Below are 16,454 nucleotides of genomic sequence, written 5' to 3' on the forward strand. Positions count from 1 at the left end.
TTTGGAATCGATATTGCAAAGTCGAACGTGTGTGTCCACACTAAGGACAGTAATTCGACTTTGTGAGTCCACACTAACGGGGAAAGCGTCGACATTGGAAGCGGTGCACTGAGGGCAGCTATCCCACAGTTCCCGGAGTCCCCGCCGCCCATTGGAATTCTGGGTGGAGCCGCAAATGCCTTCTGGGTAAAAAAAAAAGGGGCCAGGGTGCTTTTGGGTAACTGTCGTCATCCGTCCATCACTCCCGCCCTCCCTCCCTCCCTGAAAGCGCCGGCGGGAAATCATTTCGCGCACTTTTCAAGTCATTGACAGCGCGGACGCCACAGCACTGTGAGCATGGAGCCCGCTGCAACCATCGCTGCAGTTGTGGCCGCTCTCAACGCCTCGCAGCTTATCATACAGGTTGCCCTGAGGCAGATGCAGAAAAGTCAGGCGAGGAGGCTACGTCAACGCGGTGATGGCCTGAAGTCTGAGAGTAGCACAGACCTCTCAGAAAGCAGGGGACCCAGCGCCGAGGACATCACGGTGGCAATGGGTCATGTTGATGCCGTGGAACGGCGATTCTGGGCCCGGGAAACAAGCACTGAGTGGTGGGACCGCATAGTGCTGCAGGTCTGGGATGAATCACAGTGGCTGCGAAACTTCCGCATGCGGAAGGGAACTTTCCTTGAACTTTGTGAGTTGCTGTCCCCTGCCCTGAAGCGCAATGACACCCGGATGCGACCAGCCCTGACTGTCCAGAAGCGAGTGGCCATAGCCCTCTGGAAGCTTGCAACGCCTGACAGCTACCGGTCAGTCGCGAGCCAGTTTGGGGTGGGCAAATCTACCGTGGGGGTTGTTGTGATGCAAGTAGCCAAGGCAATCGTTGATGTACTGCTGCCAAAGGTAGTGACCCTGGGAAACTTGGAGGCGATCATAGATGGCTTCGCAGCGATGGGATTCCCAAACTGCGGTGGGGCCATAGATGGAACTCACATCCCTATCCTGGCACCGGACCACCAGGCCAGCCAGTACATTAACAGAAAGGGCTACTTTTCCATGGTGCTGCAAGCACTGGTGGACCACAGGGGACGTTTTACCAACATCAATGTCGGATGGCCGGGCAAGGTTCATGACGCTCGTGTTTTCAGGAACTCTGGTCTGTTTAGACGGCTGCAGCAAGGTATTTACTTCCCGGACCACAAAATAACTGTTGGGGATGTGGAGATGCCTATAGTGATCCTCGGGGACCCAGCCTACCCGCTAATGCCCTGGCTCATGAAGCCCTATACAGGTGCCCTGGACACTGAAAAAGAACTCTTCAACTACCGGCTGAGCAAGTGCAGAATGGTGGTGGAGTGTGCTTTTGGACGTCTCAAGGGGAGATGGAGAAGCTTGCTGACTCGCTGTGATCTCAGCGAAACCAATATCCCCATTGTTATAGCAGCTTGCTGTGTGCTCCACAATCTCTGTGAGAGCAAGGGGGAGACCTTTATGGCTGGGTGGGAGGTTGAGGAAATTAGCCTGGCTGCTGATTACTCACAGCCAGACAGCCGGGCGATTAGAAGAGACCAGCGGGAAGCGCTGTGCATCTGGGAGGCTTTGAAAGCAAAGTTCCTGAGTGAGCAGGGTAACCTGTGACTTTCTAATTTTGTGTACAGAGAAGCCTTCACCCCACTTCCAACACACGTTTCAAAATAAAAATAGTTCAACTTTGTTAAAGCACACCGTTTTCTTTAATACTGTTTTCGCGGGAATTTTTAAAAACTGGGACGCAGACTGTGGTGCGGAGCGGGTGTAGTGTAGTCGCGCGAATGCAGCTTCAAAACTCAAGGACTGACAGGCTCCGCTGCGGTGGGATGGTTCTTTCAACGGAGCCTGTCACCCCTCCTGATAGGGACTGTGTGTATGGGGGGTCTATGTGACTTTGTGGCAGGGGGGGGACGGTTACAGATCCCCTGCTGTGTGGCTCTGTGATCCTGCCTAAGGACCGCCGCTTAAGATCTCTAACTGCCCTCCCCTGCCACAAAGTCACAGAGCAACCCACCCCCCACCACATAACATGAAAAGAACCTCCCAGACTAACCAGGGTAAGTAGTCACTGCATCACTGCACTATGTATGTGCCCTGCTGCTGTGCCTGCCCCCGACTATGTACCCTGCCAAAGGTGACTGTCCTGTCCAATTACCAACCCCCTTTCCCCCCCTCCTCCAAAAGAACATGATGGAAACAGTAGTTAACAGAAACATATTTTTTATTATCAACTACACATGGGACTGGGAAGTGAAACTTGGACGGGGGCTTGTGTCAGGCGGGAAGGAAAGAACTTGTCAAACTTTGGGGACTGAGAGCCTTCTGCTGCTCGAGCTCTCTGCAGGGGTGGAGTGAGAGTTAGCAGGGACTCTGCCGCCTCTCCTTCTGTGCACTTTGGGTGAAGGGAGTATGGGACTTGGTGGCGGGGGAGGGCGGTTAGAGATGGACTGCAGCGGGGCTCTGTCCTCCTGCCTCCGTTCCTGCAGAACATCCACAAGGCGCCGGAGCGTGTCCGTTTGCTCCCTCAGTAGTCCAAGCAGGGTTTGAGTCGCCTGCTGGTCTTCCTGACGCCACCTCTCCTCCCGATCCATGTTGGCTTGGTGCATTTGGGACAAGTTCTCCCGCCACTGGGTCTGCTGTGCTGCCTGGGCTCGGGAGCAGGCTATAAGCTCTGAGAACATGTCCTCCCGTGTCCTCTTCTTCTTATGCCTAATCCTCCCTAGCCTCTGGGAGTGTGATGACAGGCTAGGTTGTGAGACAGTCGCAGATGGGGCTGTGGGAATGGGAAAAAGGGAGTGAATTCCTCAGAAAGATAAATGTAGTTGTGAACAAAGAACATAGTCTTTCTCTGTGAACAGGACCATGCACAGCACCTATCACATGCGCACTCAGCACAAGGTCGAATTCTCGGCCTTCGCATTCAGTGTCTGGGGTTTTGCAGAGCACTTTTGAGAACCCTGTCAGGACAACGGAATTGCTCTTGCACGCAGACATGGTAAGCCGTAGATTCGTGGCAGCTTAAAACTTTAATATTAGCAATGGCCTCATTTCACATTGAAATCAATGTCGGTCCCTGCTGCCAGCAATCCGGCAAGCAGGAAGTCTGCTCCTGTCCCACACCCTCGCGGCTGTCCCCGGGAACGATCCCTTTCGGCTGACCCTCTCCCGCCTCCACCGCGTGGCTGCAAACCAGCGGTTACAGTTCTGTAAAGGAACGGTAAAGCAGTCCCAACACTAACATTCCCCTACCTCATTCAAAGCAGGTCATCATGAGCGACATCACCCTCATGAGGATCTCTGAGAGCGACAGACAGAGAATGCTCCGGGAAAGCCTTCAAAGACCAGGGCCGTATGCCGCCATGCTGTGCCAAGCAATGATTCCGGAGTACTTGCTAGTCTCGTGGCGCGGCAACGTGTCCTACTACGGAGGACCCAATAAGGCCGCTCTCCCCAAGAACCTAATGCAGCGGATTTCAAATTACCTGCAGGAGAGCTTCCTTGAGATGTCCCAGGAGGATTTCTGCTCCATCCCCGGACATATAGACCGCATCTTACTGTAGCTGCAGTAGCAGGGACTAAACAGTAGAGCGGCTTGGGCAGGACAATCATGCAAAACCGGACATTGCTAGATTTTTTTCAAATAGTTGCACTGCCCATGACTGAACCGTTAAGTTAATCAAACTAATCATGAGAAACCCATTTTTTAAATTGTTAATAATCATGTTCTGTTACAAATAAATGTTTAGATGTTTACAACACTTACTGGATGATCCTTCACCAGATTCTGTGTCCGGGGTAACGGCTGGGGAGGGTTGGTAGGGGATCTCTGTAAGGGTGATGAAGAGATCCTGGCTGTCGGGGAAATCAGCGTTGTGAGCGCTGTCGACTGCCTCGTCCTCCTCATCTCCTTCCTCATCTTCCCCGTCCGCTAACATGTCCGAGGATCCGGCCGTGGACACTATCCCATCCTCAGAGTCCACAGTCAGTGGTGGGGTAGTGGTGGCGGCCGCACCGAGGATGGAATGCAGTGCCTCGTAGAAACGGGATGTCTGGGGATGGGATCCGGAGCGTCCGTTTGCCTCTTTGGTCTTCTGGTAGCCTTGCCTCAGCTCCTTGATTTTCACGCGGCACTGCGTTACATCCCGGCTGTATCCTCTCTCTGCCATGTCTTTAGAGATCTTCTCATAGATCTTTGCATTCCGTCTTTTGGATCGCAGCTCGGAAAGCACGGACTCATCGCCCCACACAGCGATGAGATCCAAGACTTCCCGATCAGTCCATGCTGGGGCCCTCTTTCTATTCTGAGATTGCACTGCCATCAGTGCTGGAGAGCTCTGCATCGTTGCCAGTGCTGCTGAGCTCGCCACGATGTCCAGACAGGAAATGAGATTCAAACTGGCCAGACAGGAAAAGGAATTCCAATTCAAATTTTCCCGGGGCTTTTCCTGTGTGGCAGTTCAGAACATCCGAGCTCTTACTGCTGTCCAGAGCGTCAACAGAGTGGTGCACTGTGGGATAGCTCCTGGAGCTATTAGCGTCGATTTCCATCCACACCTAGCCTAATTCGACATGGCCATGTCGAATTTAGCGCTACTCCCCTCGTCGGGGAGGAGTACAGAAGTCGAATTAAAGAGACCTCTATGTCGAACTAAATACCTTCGCGGTGTGGACGGGTGCAGGGTTAATTCGATGTAACGGCGCTAACTTCGACATAAACGTCTAGTGTAGACCAGGCCAAAGTCTCTGAATTATTCCAAGGGGAGCACAAAACCTAACTGACTTCAAGACTGAGTTTGATAAGTTTATGGAGGGGATGGTATGATGAGACTGCCTATAATGGCACGTAGCCAATCTGCAACTGTTAGCAGAATCAGAATATTGTTTTCAGTATATCCCCAACATTTTCCAAGTGTTTGGTTTTGTTTCTCTACCATTATTCAGAGCTACAGTTTCAAGCTCTCTCTCTGTAGGCTCAGAAAGACAGCATTGCAGAGTTTCATATTTGTAAGGGCTAGAAACTTTGGGCTAGATAGTCACCTCCACTTTCAAAAGCAGAGGGGACCTATTTCCAGGGTATCTTCCTTATGGGGCCATGGAAGGGAAGGGAGCTTTCTTGCATGTGTGGAATGGATGAAGCATCTGTGGCACAATCTCCTCAAACCTGATGGGGCATTACTGAGAAAGACAATGTTGAGCCAATAATACAACCTCGGGTAGCGTGGACCCTAGACAGTGACCCACTGTCATCAGTGTCTAGGGGCAGCATTCCTGGGCAGCCCCAGTAGAGTGCAGAAGGACAAAGGGCCTCCATATTGATGTAATTGCCTCCAATAGTGCTCTCACGATCTGCAGGTTTAGAGAACTGAACCCAACTAATTCCAGGGGAAAGTAAATTCTGTCTTCCCCTGCCCACTAGGACAATTCTTAGGAAAATCAGAGTCAGAACTCCATTTCCTCTCCCCACACAGGGTTTTTCCCCTGGAAAAGACATTCTGAACAGTATTTTTTTTTTTAAATAAGAAATTAAATTCTATAGACACTAAATAGCAACCAATGAGCTACAAAAAAAAAGATCTCAGCAGGCCAAGCTATGGGTTAAGCCTGCTAAACCACAAGTACTATATTACAGTATTTAAATTTCAGCTATTAAATCTCTTAACTCCATCTAGTTTTCTAATGTATAAAAGAAAGATTTTGTAACTTATCTCCATAGATTCAAAAATTTCTTTGGCACATATCTCAGAAAAGTATCTTTTGTAACATTAAATACTTGGAGTTGCTTTCAGAGACAATAGCACCTGCAGCTCCTACTGTCTTCAGTTTGGATTGCAAGTGCTCAGCATCTCTGAAAATCAGGTCCCTCTTATATAAAGCCAACTAAAGCTCAGCTCATGTAAGGAAGATAATTGCTGTATTTGAAACTAAAGTTTTACTTGTTAACACAACAAGAAGCAAAATAATCTAAATACTTTACACTAGTGTTCAAGGTTTTAACTTTATATACACCAGCTTAAATCCCAACACATACTCCTCATCTTTATATGTACATTTCACTATATACATTTAAATAAACTTAAGTACTGAACATAAAAGAGAGATTAGGACAATCAAAGAATCATTAGAGAGATCACTGAAAGGCCTTTCAGTGAAACCCTGAGAGATAAAATATCAAGATCAGGCACTATAAAGAGCTGATTCTTTTTAAGTGGGATCCTTTCTGAGCCCATTTGTGTTCAAAGACTGAAAAAATGATATCCTTCAAATCAAACAATAATCAAGCACAAAAATGTAAAACACTAAGACAAACACACTTCAATATGGATTTCCCAGATATAGAACAGCAGCAAGCAACTCAAGTCAGTGTGCTAAAAAGCTGCAAAGGTCTCAGGGTTTGGCATTAGAGCAAGTGGATTTATACTGTGTGCATAAACTGCAAACCATTAGATAAATTGACTTTATTCTGCACTTGTGGACCTCAGCGATGCAAATTACACCCTGTTCATTCATCAATCTCAGCTGCAATTACTTCAAAGAAATTAAACAAATCAGCAGATGTCACTCAGTTTCCCTTATAAAGGATACCTGACCTACCTCAGCAATATTTTGGGAAATATTGTGTTTGTAGCAGCCTGATATTTAATTAATGTGGTACACTAGTATGTGTGGTGGACTGTTTTTCTTAACTGTAAAGTCATGTGGTCTTATTTACCATGACTTTACATGGAGAGTCACATGCCATAATATTAATATGTACATTTTCTCTTTAATACCTGTTTCTAATCAATATAGTATAAACAAAATATACAGTGGGATAGGATACTATAGTTTCTGCTGTTCATTTATTTGAGATGACCTCCATAATTCACTTGTAGCTGTCATTTATTAGTATGTTGCTGATCTATACTTATGGCAATAAAATTTGTATGGGAGCCCTGCATTAGCATAGTTTCTTGACAGCAAACACTGAAGGTTGGCAAGGCATTGTGTGTGGTATGGGTGTCTGCAATTCCTTCACCTCACCCCCCACCCCACTCCCACTTTTGAAGGAAACAATGTATTGTAATTGTAATATTGTAATGGAGATTACTTGAGATCCTGCAGGGAAATCAAGACAATATGTAAATCCTTTCCTGCTGGAAATGCTGCTTTCAATAGCCTCTACTGTATATTTACTTGGGCATTAGCATAAAACTGACAGTTAATTTTTGTCATCACATTTAATTCATATGTAAATAGCAACCTATATCTTCTCCAGTGGGTGACCCATCTCACCCACCCTCTTCTGGGTGGCTCCAGCAGTACAGGTGCTGTCATATGGAAGGACAAGGAAAACTCAAAAAGAAGAACAGGAGTACTTGTGGCACCTTAGAGACTAACAAATTTATTAGAGCATAAGCTTTGGTGGACTACAGCCCACTTCTTCGGATGCACGAAAGCTTATGCTCTAATAAATTTGTTAGTCTCTAAGGTGCCACAAGTACTCCTGTTCTTCTTTTTGCGGATACAGACTAACACGGCTGCTACTCTGAAAAAGGAAAACTCACTGTCTTTGGTCCCCTCTCTTTTCCTCTCTACCCTTGCCCCTGTGTGACTTTATGAACTCTCATGGTTTCTCATGACCTCTGTACTGATCACTCTCACATCTACCTCTCCCATTACATCCAGGACCTCATTTCTTCCTGTCTCCTCATGGGTGACTCGCTGCTTCCTTAAACTAAACATGGCAAAAACTGAACTCTTAGCCTATGATCCTAACTCTCTAGCCTTCTCCCTTTCTTCATTAATACTGACCACTCTACTGTTTTTGTTTTGGAATTGGTCCTTCACAGACTTGGTTAATCTTTCACTCCTCCCTTCCTTTATCTGCTCATATACAGACTCTTGCCCAATCTTGTTGCTTCTGCCTTTAAAACATTTATAAAATCTGCACCTTTATGTTTCTCTCCACTATCAAAACTGGTTCAAGCCATAGTTCTATCCTGCCTGGACTATTATAAGCAAATTCTTGACTCTCCCTTAACCTCTGCCCAATAATAAGATTATTTAATCTATTTCTGCTGTTTTGACCATTCATCTCCCTCAAATTCATTTCCTCTAAAGTTTAAATTCCTTATCTTCATTTTTAAGTCTCTACTCCTCATTTCATGGCCTGCGCTCTTCTCACCTTGTTTTTCATACTCTCCTCCTTCTCTTGCCTTTTACATGCTATTCCCTACATGTGAAACACCACTCTTATCAGTTCACCGTCCATCCTCAAACTGCACCATCAAATCTCTCCTGAGAACCCCTCTTCTTTTGCCTTACTATACACAGTTGAATCCTGCATCTCTTCTTTCACTAACACCTTTCTCTGTCTATATTCCTGTTCTAGGTTTGTAGGCCCCAATCGTGCAATGACATCCATGGGTGGATCTCTGCGGCTGAATGGACCTCCCAGTGGGGCTCTCCACTAGCTCAGATATCCTAGATTTTACAATCTTTGTAGCAGGAACCTTGTTTTTATTTAATCTCCATAAAACTCCATGCAAAGTAATGGCATTTTATGTTTATTAAGAGATAACAACATGATGTGGTGACAAAAAATACTTGTGGGTGTGGGAACAGGATAGGGGCAAAAATATATTAATTTTATCTTGAGAGGAAAGGGATCAGATATTTTAATAGAATAAATATTATGATAAAAGAACAGAGGAGAAAAATGTGAGAATCAAGAATAACTTATCTAATTGTACTTAAGTTAAATGTATTTTGATTATTATTGTAATAGGTTTAGTTAGAAGTTGTCAACAACTTTAAAGCCAATGTAGTACAAAATATGTCAAGGTGTTTGATTTTGTTTCAATGGCTCCTCTCCTTCTCTGAATATTTTATATCTATGCTGTCTACTGGTATGTGAGGAACTGGTTCTTTTTATTATTCCTGCTGTTGAAGGAACAATACAAACAACTTCCAGGAAACAGAACTGTCTGTAACAGAGCTGTTCTCAAACTGGGATAGCAGGGATTGAGGGAAATTTTACAAAGCCTGAGTGAGATTGTCAGCAGCAATACACTCACAACAAAGCCTTTCCTCAACAATGGGAGAAAACTGTGTATAACTGTTTTTAAATTAATTCCCAAAAGATAATCTCACTACCGAGGGATGAGAATTAGGAAAAGTCTGTGGTGGTGGTAATAGCTGTGTGGGGGAAAAGGAAGTTCAGAGTCCTATCATTGCAACAAATCTTTGCTGCTTGGCACCTGCTTTTGAATGTAAACTTCGGAGTGGGACATCTCTCACCTGGTTTGAAGAATATAAGGTACAAATCACCACATTCCCCCGGAGGGAAAATTTGTCAAGGTGTGTGTGTGTGGGGCGGAGCATCACGTATGGAGCTGTAGGCTTCACGGGGACATGCAAGTAGGGAGTTGTCCTTCTCCAGGACAGCGATCACTACCCGCATATGGGGGAGAATAACAACTACCTCACCCGCGAATTTGACACGCTGTAGGCAAACGATCCGCTGGAACTGGAGAAGGCGCCTCTCTCCCCGCCGCCGCCCCCCAGTGCGAACGGCAAAGGGGAACATTCCTCCTCCTATATAACATGAGTGGCCACAGCAAGCTGGCTGGAGGGCACGGGGTGGGCGTGGCAAAGCGCAGGCACTTTACCTGCCACAGCTCCGGACCGAGAAGGAAAATTATGTTTCAGCCCTTAAGCTCAATCTTCCCCCAACTGGGCCCCGCCACCGAGGGACACCCACCTCCGCACACTATTCTGCCTGAGACTCGGGAATCCCCGGGATTAAGCACTCCTCTCCCTCTCCCACACAAAGGGACTCCGGATTATAGCCCCCCAAACACCCGATTAAATACCTCCCTCGCATTCATAGTCTGGATTAAAGCCCCTCTCTGGGGCTGGTTACCACCCCCCTAATCCGGATTACATCTCACCATATTTTCGACTCACCCCTATAGGTAGGCTACGGCCCCCTTTCAACCGGGATTAAAGCCACCCCGTTTCTCCGAGGCTAGATTACAGACACGCCCTGCCCCGACCCATCCTGCGCTGCCCTGTGCTGTCTGCCCCGCCAGGCAATCCCCTCCCCCCGGCCTCCCTTGCCCCCTGGCCGCGGGAGCCGAAGCCCATCAGTCCCAGTGAGCTGTGGAGGGGGAGGTGCATCCTGGGAAGGAGCAGCCCGACATGGGTCTCCGCCTGGGCGACTCGCAGCCCCTGCCACCGCCTCCTCCGTGCGCTGCTCCCCTGAGCCGCCCGCCGGCCGCCGCCCGGAGCTGAGCCGGGTGGGGGGGACGAGGCACTCGGCGGCCTGGCCCGGAGCGGCGGGGGGACGCGGCGCTGCCCGCCCCGCATGAGGGAAGGGGGGGCCGTTCCCACCCGCTCTGCTCGGTGCCCGTTGCCGCCGCCCCGCACACAGCGCCCGAGCGCAGCCCCCGCGCCCCGCTCGCTGCCCCGATGATGGACAGGAACTACCCGCCGACTCCCAGCTTCGCCGACCCGCTGGCTCCAGCCGCCGCCGCGCAGCCAGCCGCCACCGCCGCCTGGGCCTACGAGCGAGGCGCGGGCAGCCTCAAGCCCAGGTAAGGAGGGTCCGCCGGGGGGCTGCGCCAGGAAAGGCCGGGGACTGAGACGGGGCCTTCCCCGCATGGGGGCGTGGGGGTCACCGGCGCCCACTCTGGGGGGCTCCTCCGCGCGGTGCGAGCCAAGCGGGGCGGAGAAGAACTTCTCGCGGGTGGGGAGGGCCTGAGGGGCGTCCCCCGGGGCTGGGCCCTCCAGGGAGCCGGGGCTGCAGGAGGGAGCCGCGGGGCACGGAGCCGGGCTCTGGGGCGCAGCTGGGGCCGGCGGTAAGGAGCAAGGCCGCGGGGCAGTAACTGGGCCACGGCGCGCTGCTGGCGGGGGCGAGCTGGCGAGAGCTGGAATCCGGGCTGGCGTCCCAGCGGCCCGGCACACGCACGTTCGCAATGGCCAGGGCAGCTCTTCTTTCTCTCCCCCAGCAGCAGTGGGCCCCCGGGGGTGGATGCAGGCAGGAGGCGCCTTTCCTCTAATCTGCGGTCCCAGGGCTGGAGTTTGTACCAGGTTCTGAACAGTCAATGAGGGAGGCTAATCTGAGCAGGGAAAGTTGCTGGTTTCCCCCTTCTCCAAAGGTCTGTGTTAAATCTGCAACTAGGGTTCAAGAGTTCATGTTTTCCTCCAGCGATTCCTAGGGAAGCCCAATATAGCGAACGTGTATCTCGATCTGTACAAAAGAGTAACATTCTCCCAGTGCATTAAACTGCGAAACGGCAACATTAAAAGCGGCCCAGTGAAAGGCGTGGTCCAATTTGTTAACGGCATGGACTAATAAGAGATGCGGTGTCAAGAACAATACTGTGTCTTGTAGGTGCAGCCCCTGAATTGCGAGGCTACAAATGCTGGGACATTGAGAGCTTCTAGTGACCTCATCCTAAACCACCATGGGGAAGCTCCCGTGTTTATGATCTCACCCCAAACCTCTTCGCTATACTCGCAGCTTTGTTTCACCCTTTATTTTGGATTATAGCATCTTATTATTACTCTCCTGTTGTTCAGGGTTGCCTTTTCCTTATAAATCTCTATTTTCAGAAGTGCAGTGCTCCCTCTGTGCAGAAACTTGTCCAAGTGGATTCAGCCCCTTTTTAGAAAAGCTTGGAGAAAAAAATTAAAAGTAAAAATATTATTTACAAAAGATTTTATTGGGGCAGGTTTGCTTATATATTGTATAACTCAGGTTAATTTTGTTAACTTAAAAAAATACAAATCCTAAAATTTTCCAAGTGATCAGTCTCTGTTTTGGCTTCTTTTTATTATTATTTAATAATTATATTATCTGTCTATCTTAGGTATATGTGCAGCTCCAAATTACTGTAGTATATAAGGCAAAATACAGTGTTAGTGTAAGCATAACATGAAAATGGAATCTCTTGTTGCTATGCTAATATTTGGTCACTTAAACTTGAAATCTCCTTTTTCCTCTCCTCTTCCCCCTGCTGTAATGGGATGGGTTTTCCTGTATTGAGGAGTTTAGGGTTTCCCTCACCCTTGTTAAGTGGTTTAAAATATAGCTTGCTCTGTCTACATCCCTTCTCCCTGCAAGAGTCTCATATTTAATGCATTCCATGTTTATATTAGCAACTGTTCAATTATTCAGATTACATACAGTGACAATGAATATTGGAACCCACCAAAATGGAGGTTTAGCACTTTGCTGTTGGCATATGCAGTAGGTTTGAAAACAACAAATAATCTATAAGGATTTTTAATCTACACATTTTTTCTCATATAAAGACTGACACCATATTGTAACAACTCAGCGTAGCTGCAGGTCACAGTCTAGACTCATTGGTTTGCAAATACAAGTTTGTATTCTAGATTATACAAACTCTAGATAAATAATACATATGTTAAATTAAGCATAAATATAAAAATATATATTTAACCAAGTTAAATTATTGTGAAAGGTATAAACAAATGAGGTATTTGTCAGTTGTTAATTATTATTTTTGTTTTAAGTGTTGTCCATAGTGTAATGATATTTTAGAGGCCTGAAACTAAAGCCTTTTTCTTTACTGAATATTTTAAACACTTACCGTTAAGAGAAAAACACAAACAAATGATTAAATAAACTTTGTAAGCACATTACAAATAGGTCATATTGGCCAAACTTATTGACAGCACTTAAAACTAAAGTCTAACACTTATTCATGTTGCAAGTTCAACATAGGTAGAGACAGTGTAAGAATCCCCACAGTGCCTTGCTGGTGTGTGTCCACCATTTTTGAAGGCCTGCTTCTAGGGGTGAGCAAGAAGGTCAAAGATTGAAGTAGCAAGGAGACTGAACTGCTCTCTCACCCCATAGCCCTCAATTATCCACAGATCCTGATGTTTGATGGGCTTGCTAGAAATTCAAAATGAACTAAAAAGGAATCTTGATATTACATTGGATTCATCTAGCCAAAGCTTTCAATACCAATTCTCTTATGAATCAACATTTAATGTCAATTTTCAGTGGCAAACGCTGAAATAAAGCTATTTAAAGGACAGGTTTAAAGTAAGCCTAAGGCTACGTCTACATTGCACACCGCTTTTGACAGCGTGTATGGTATGTGTAGTGAAAAGCACTGGCAGTGGGAGGCAGCAGTGAAAGGTTTCAGCAACTCACTGCTGCCAGAGACTTTCATTGCCATGAGGAAAGGCTCTGGTGGAAGAAGGTAGAGGGGAAAGGCTGATCCCCACTGCTGGAGCCTTTCCCTGCAACAGAGTGGCCAGAACCTCCCCCGATGCCAGTCTTTACCTGCAGCGGGGAAGGGATCCAGCAGCCGGGAGCCTTTGCTCACTGCTGAAGTCTTTTTCTGTGAAGTGGAAAAACTCCACCAGCTGGGAAGTAGTGGGATACTACACAGTTAAAAACAGCAGTGTAGACAGGAAGGCATGGCTTGGGCAAGCAAAGAGCTGTGTAGGATATATACTCGGGTACATACCCACAGCCTTCAGGAGTGTTTGTACTCCAGTTACTAAGCTGTTCTACACTGCTACTTAAATCCATGCGAGGGCGGCTAACAAATACCTACTCTACACGCTACTGAAAGAAAAATGCAGTGTAGATGTAAAAGGGGAGTCATATACCTCGTTGTGCCCCACCAAGTCCTGAATTGCAGGGAGAACTTCTAAATGTGAGACGGTAATTCAGGTTATGTCTATATCAGGGGTAGACAACCTATGGCACATATGCCAAAGGTGGCATGTGAGCTGATTTTCAGTGGCACTCACATTGCCCGGGTCCTGGCCACCGTTCCAGGGGCTCTGCATTTTAATTTAATTTTAAATGAAGCTTCTTAAACATTTTTAAAACCTTATTTATTTTACATACAACAATAGTTTAGTTATATATTATAGACTTATAGAAAGAGACCTTCTAAAAACATTAAAATGTATTACTGGCATGCAGAACCTTAAATTAGAGTGAATAAATGAAGGTTCGGTACACCATTTCTGAAAGGTTGCCAACCCCTGGTCTATACTGTGCACCTTCCAGCCACACAGCTGTGCTGCTATAGCAGTGCTGTTGTAAGGTATGCAGTGTAGCTGCTCTTTCTGAGCTCTCTCCTGCCGACAAAATAAAACCACCCCCAACGAGAGCATCTCCCACTGACAAAGCGCTGTCTACACCGGTGCTTTTTGTGGGTAAAACTTTTGTTGGTCGGGGGAATGTTTTTTTTCACAGCCGTGACCGACAAAAATTTTACTGTCAAAAGTGCAATGTAGACATAGCCTCAGTCTCCATGCTAGTTCAGTCCTTGACCTCTCTTTAGAGTACCTACAAAGATGCCAGTTTTAATAGTTTTTATTTCTGGTGTGGGCCTTTGTCCATAAGAATATGAACACTTCACATAGGCCACTGAACAGGTTCCTGAAACAAATGCTTCTAGAGGAGACAGGCTACATATCCTTTTACCAGTGCAAAAAGACATTCAATTTCTAAATGTTTTTGAGTCTTTTTTTCTTCTTCCTTCCTGCTTCTTTGAAAAATTAATCCCTTTCTGTATTACAGGCCAGAGCAGCAGCCCTTTCGTTTTCTTTGTTTGTTTTTTCTGCCTTTTTTGCCTATCCCTTGTTTGTATTGGAGCATTCTGGTGAAACTGGCAGGATGGGCTATTAGGAAGGAGGGTGGATTTAGAAAGATCACTGCTCTCATTAGGTAAAGACACCTACAACTATTGAATTTTAAATGATGTCAAAGTTTTTACAAAGAATGTACAATTTCTCATCTACGTTCCTTACTTTAGACTCTTCTCCTCTTCACATCTCCACATCTTCCATGGAATCTTCTGACTCCAGGTTTATTTGCTGTTTCAGTAGTCAGTGAGTGGAAAAGAATATCATTTCTTGTGTAACTTGTTACAGATACAATGCTGAGAAATTCAAAATAGCTGTGGGGTTTCCTTAGTTATCCTGAAAGGTTTCAAAGATATGGGACAGGCCATGAAAATCAGGTGTGTCCTCTGAACTTCAGGATCATGTGGCACCCTTGGCCCCTTCTCAGGCATTTGAGATTGTGTTGCCTAAAGTTTAATACTAGTTGTGGTTGAGAGTGTTCTTCCATTATAAACCATGTCCAGGTCTTCATGAACTTTCTAGTGGTTGGTGGTGGGGGGGAAGAGATTAACTTTTATGGCTGAATTTATGTTTGCGTGTGTGAATGTAGTGTTGACTTGACAATTCTGGAGATTGAGGGCTTCTGTTTATCTAGAGAACAGATACAGCATAGCTCACAGCAATGCAAGCTTCTCTATGCATATTCACTAGTGTGGCTCATTCCTGATCTGAAAAGACCACTGCTAGGAATTGGAAGATAATTTGTTTTCTATATCCATCCAGTTATTGGACTCTCTGTTGAGACTGCCATGGGTACCATTTAGAAGTGGGGCTCTTTAGGTTTGTGGTCACTTGTCTACTGGCAACAGGAATAAAGATACTACCAAATTGACTTCTCATCAGGAGCAGTAGAACCATGAGGTTTTGGGGGGCAAGCACCCCTGTAAAGGAAATATTGTGGAGGCTGATCTATATTTCTGCTTCTGTGCTTGTTGTTCATTGCAAGCTGTGCGCAAGGGGCAGGGGTAGTGAGAGCAGGACTCAGAAGTGCTGGAATGGCCACCTCAGTGCTTTAGATTGGTCTGAGGAGCAGGTAGGAACCACTCCCCATCCTATCCCTGACGTCTTGACATTGCCCCACTGCCCCTGACTCTCCCTGCTCAATGCACCCCTCTTCCTCCCAGTCAAAGTGAGCTTCTCAGGCTTCCTGCTTCTCATAGGCTTTCAGATAGCCATTATTTGTCAACCGCTTTTAGTCCTTACTGAAATTAGTAACCTGGAAGTTACCAATCATCTGAGCCAGCCAGTCCCCCCCAGAATGCTAGGGTTTTCCTCTGATCTTTTTTCATAAAACTCCCACTGTGATTTTTTTTTAAGAGCTTCAAAATTTTATTCAAGTTAAGGCAATTTTTTAAATTTTATTTTTGTACTCTTACAATGTTAATTGTTTTTGTTTTAGACATCAGGTTTAAGACCTATTAAATCCTAAATGAAGACTAGTGCTTCTGGCATATTTAAGGAATTTGTTTTAAATAGTAAAGTTATTTCTTTCTTAAAATGGGGTGCCATCATTTTTCTGTAGCTTTTGAGCAGTGCACAGCTTCCTGATAGAGCTATAGTGAAACAAACACAACTGATTTTATTTAAATGATTATATACCCAACTAAATGCTACATAGTCTTATATGAATGCCCTGGGATGTTTTTTCTTTTAAGGACCAGGAATTGCAAAAATCAAATGAACTCATCCTGTTAATGCCACATTAAGTTTTAGGTCTAAGGAAAATTAAAAAAAAAAAAAAATTGAGGGCGAGATCCTTCAACTGGATATGTGGG

The 16,454-nt window shown here is 46.2% G+C and overlaps 1 protein-coding gene across 2 annotated transcripts in view; it reads left to right on the forward strand.

Annotated features, from left to right (window-relative positions):
• Positions 1–10,163: 10,163 nt before the first annotated feature.
• QSER1 (glutamine and serine rich 1) overlaps positions 10,164–16,454 on the forward strand; it is an 82,871-nt gene continuing 76,580 nt past the window's right edge. Inside the window, exon 1 of one of the 2 annotated variants that reach the window (XM_034769925.1) lies at positions 10,164–10,589. In XM_034769925.1, coding sequence (XP_034625816.1) covers positions 10,465–10,589 — 125 coding nt within the window. In that variant the 5' untranslated portion in view covers positions 10,164–10,464. The remainder of the gene's footprint in view (positions 10,590–16,454) is intronic. The other variant, XM_034769924.1, reaches the window with a different exon arrangement.

This window comes from Trachemys scripta, chromosome 4, assembly GCF_013100865.1.
Source record: "Trachemys scripta elegans isolate TJP31775 chromosome 4, CAS_Tse_1.0, whole genome shotgun sequence".
Lineage (NCBI taxonomy): Eukaryota > Metazoa > Chordata > Testudines > Emydidae > Trachemys > Trachemys scripta.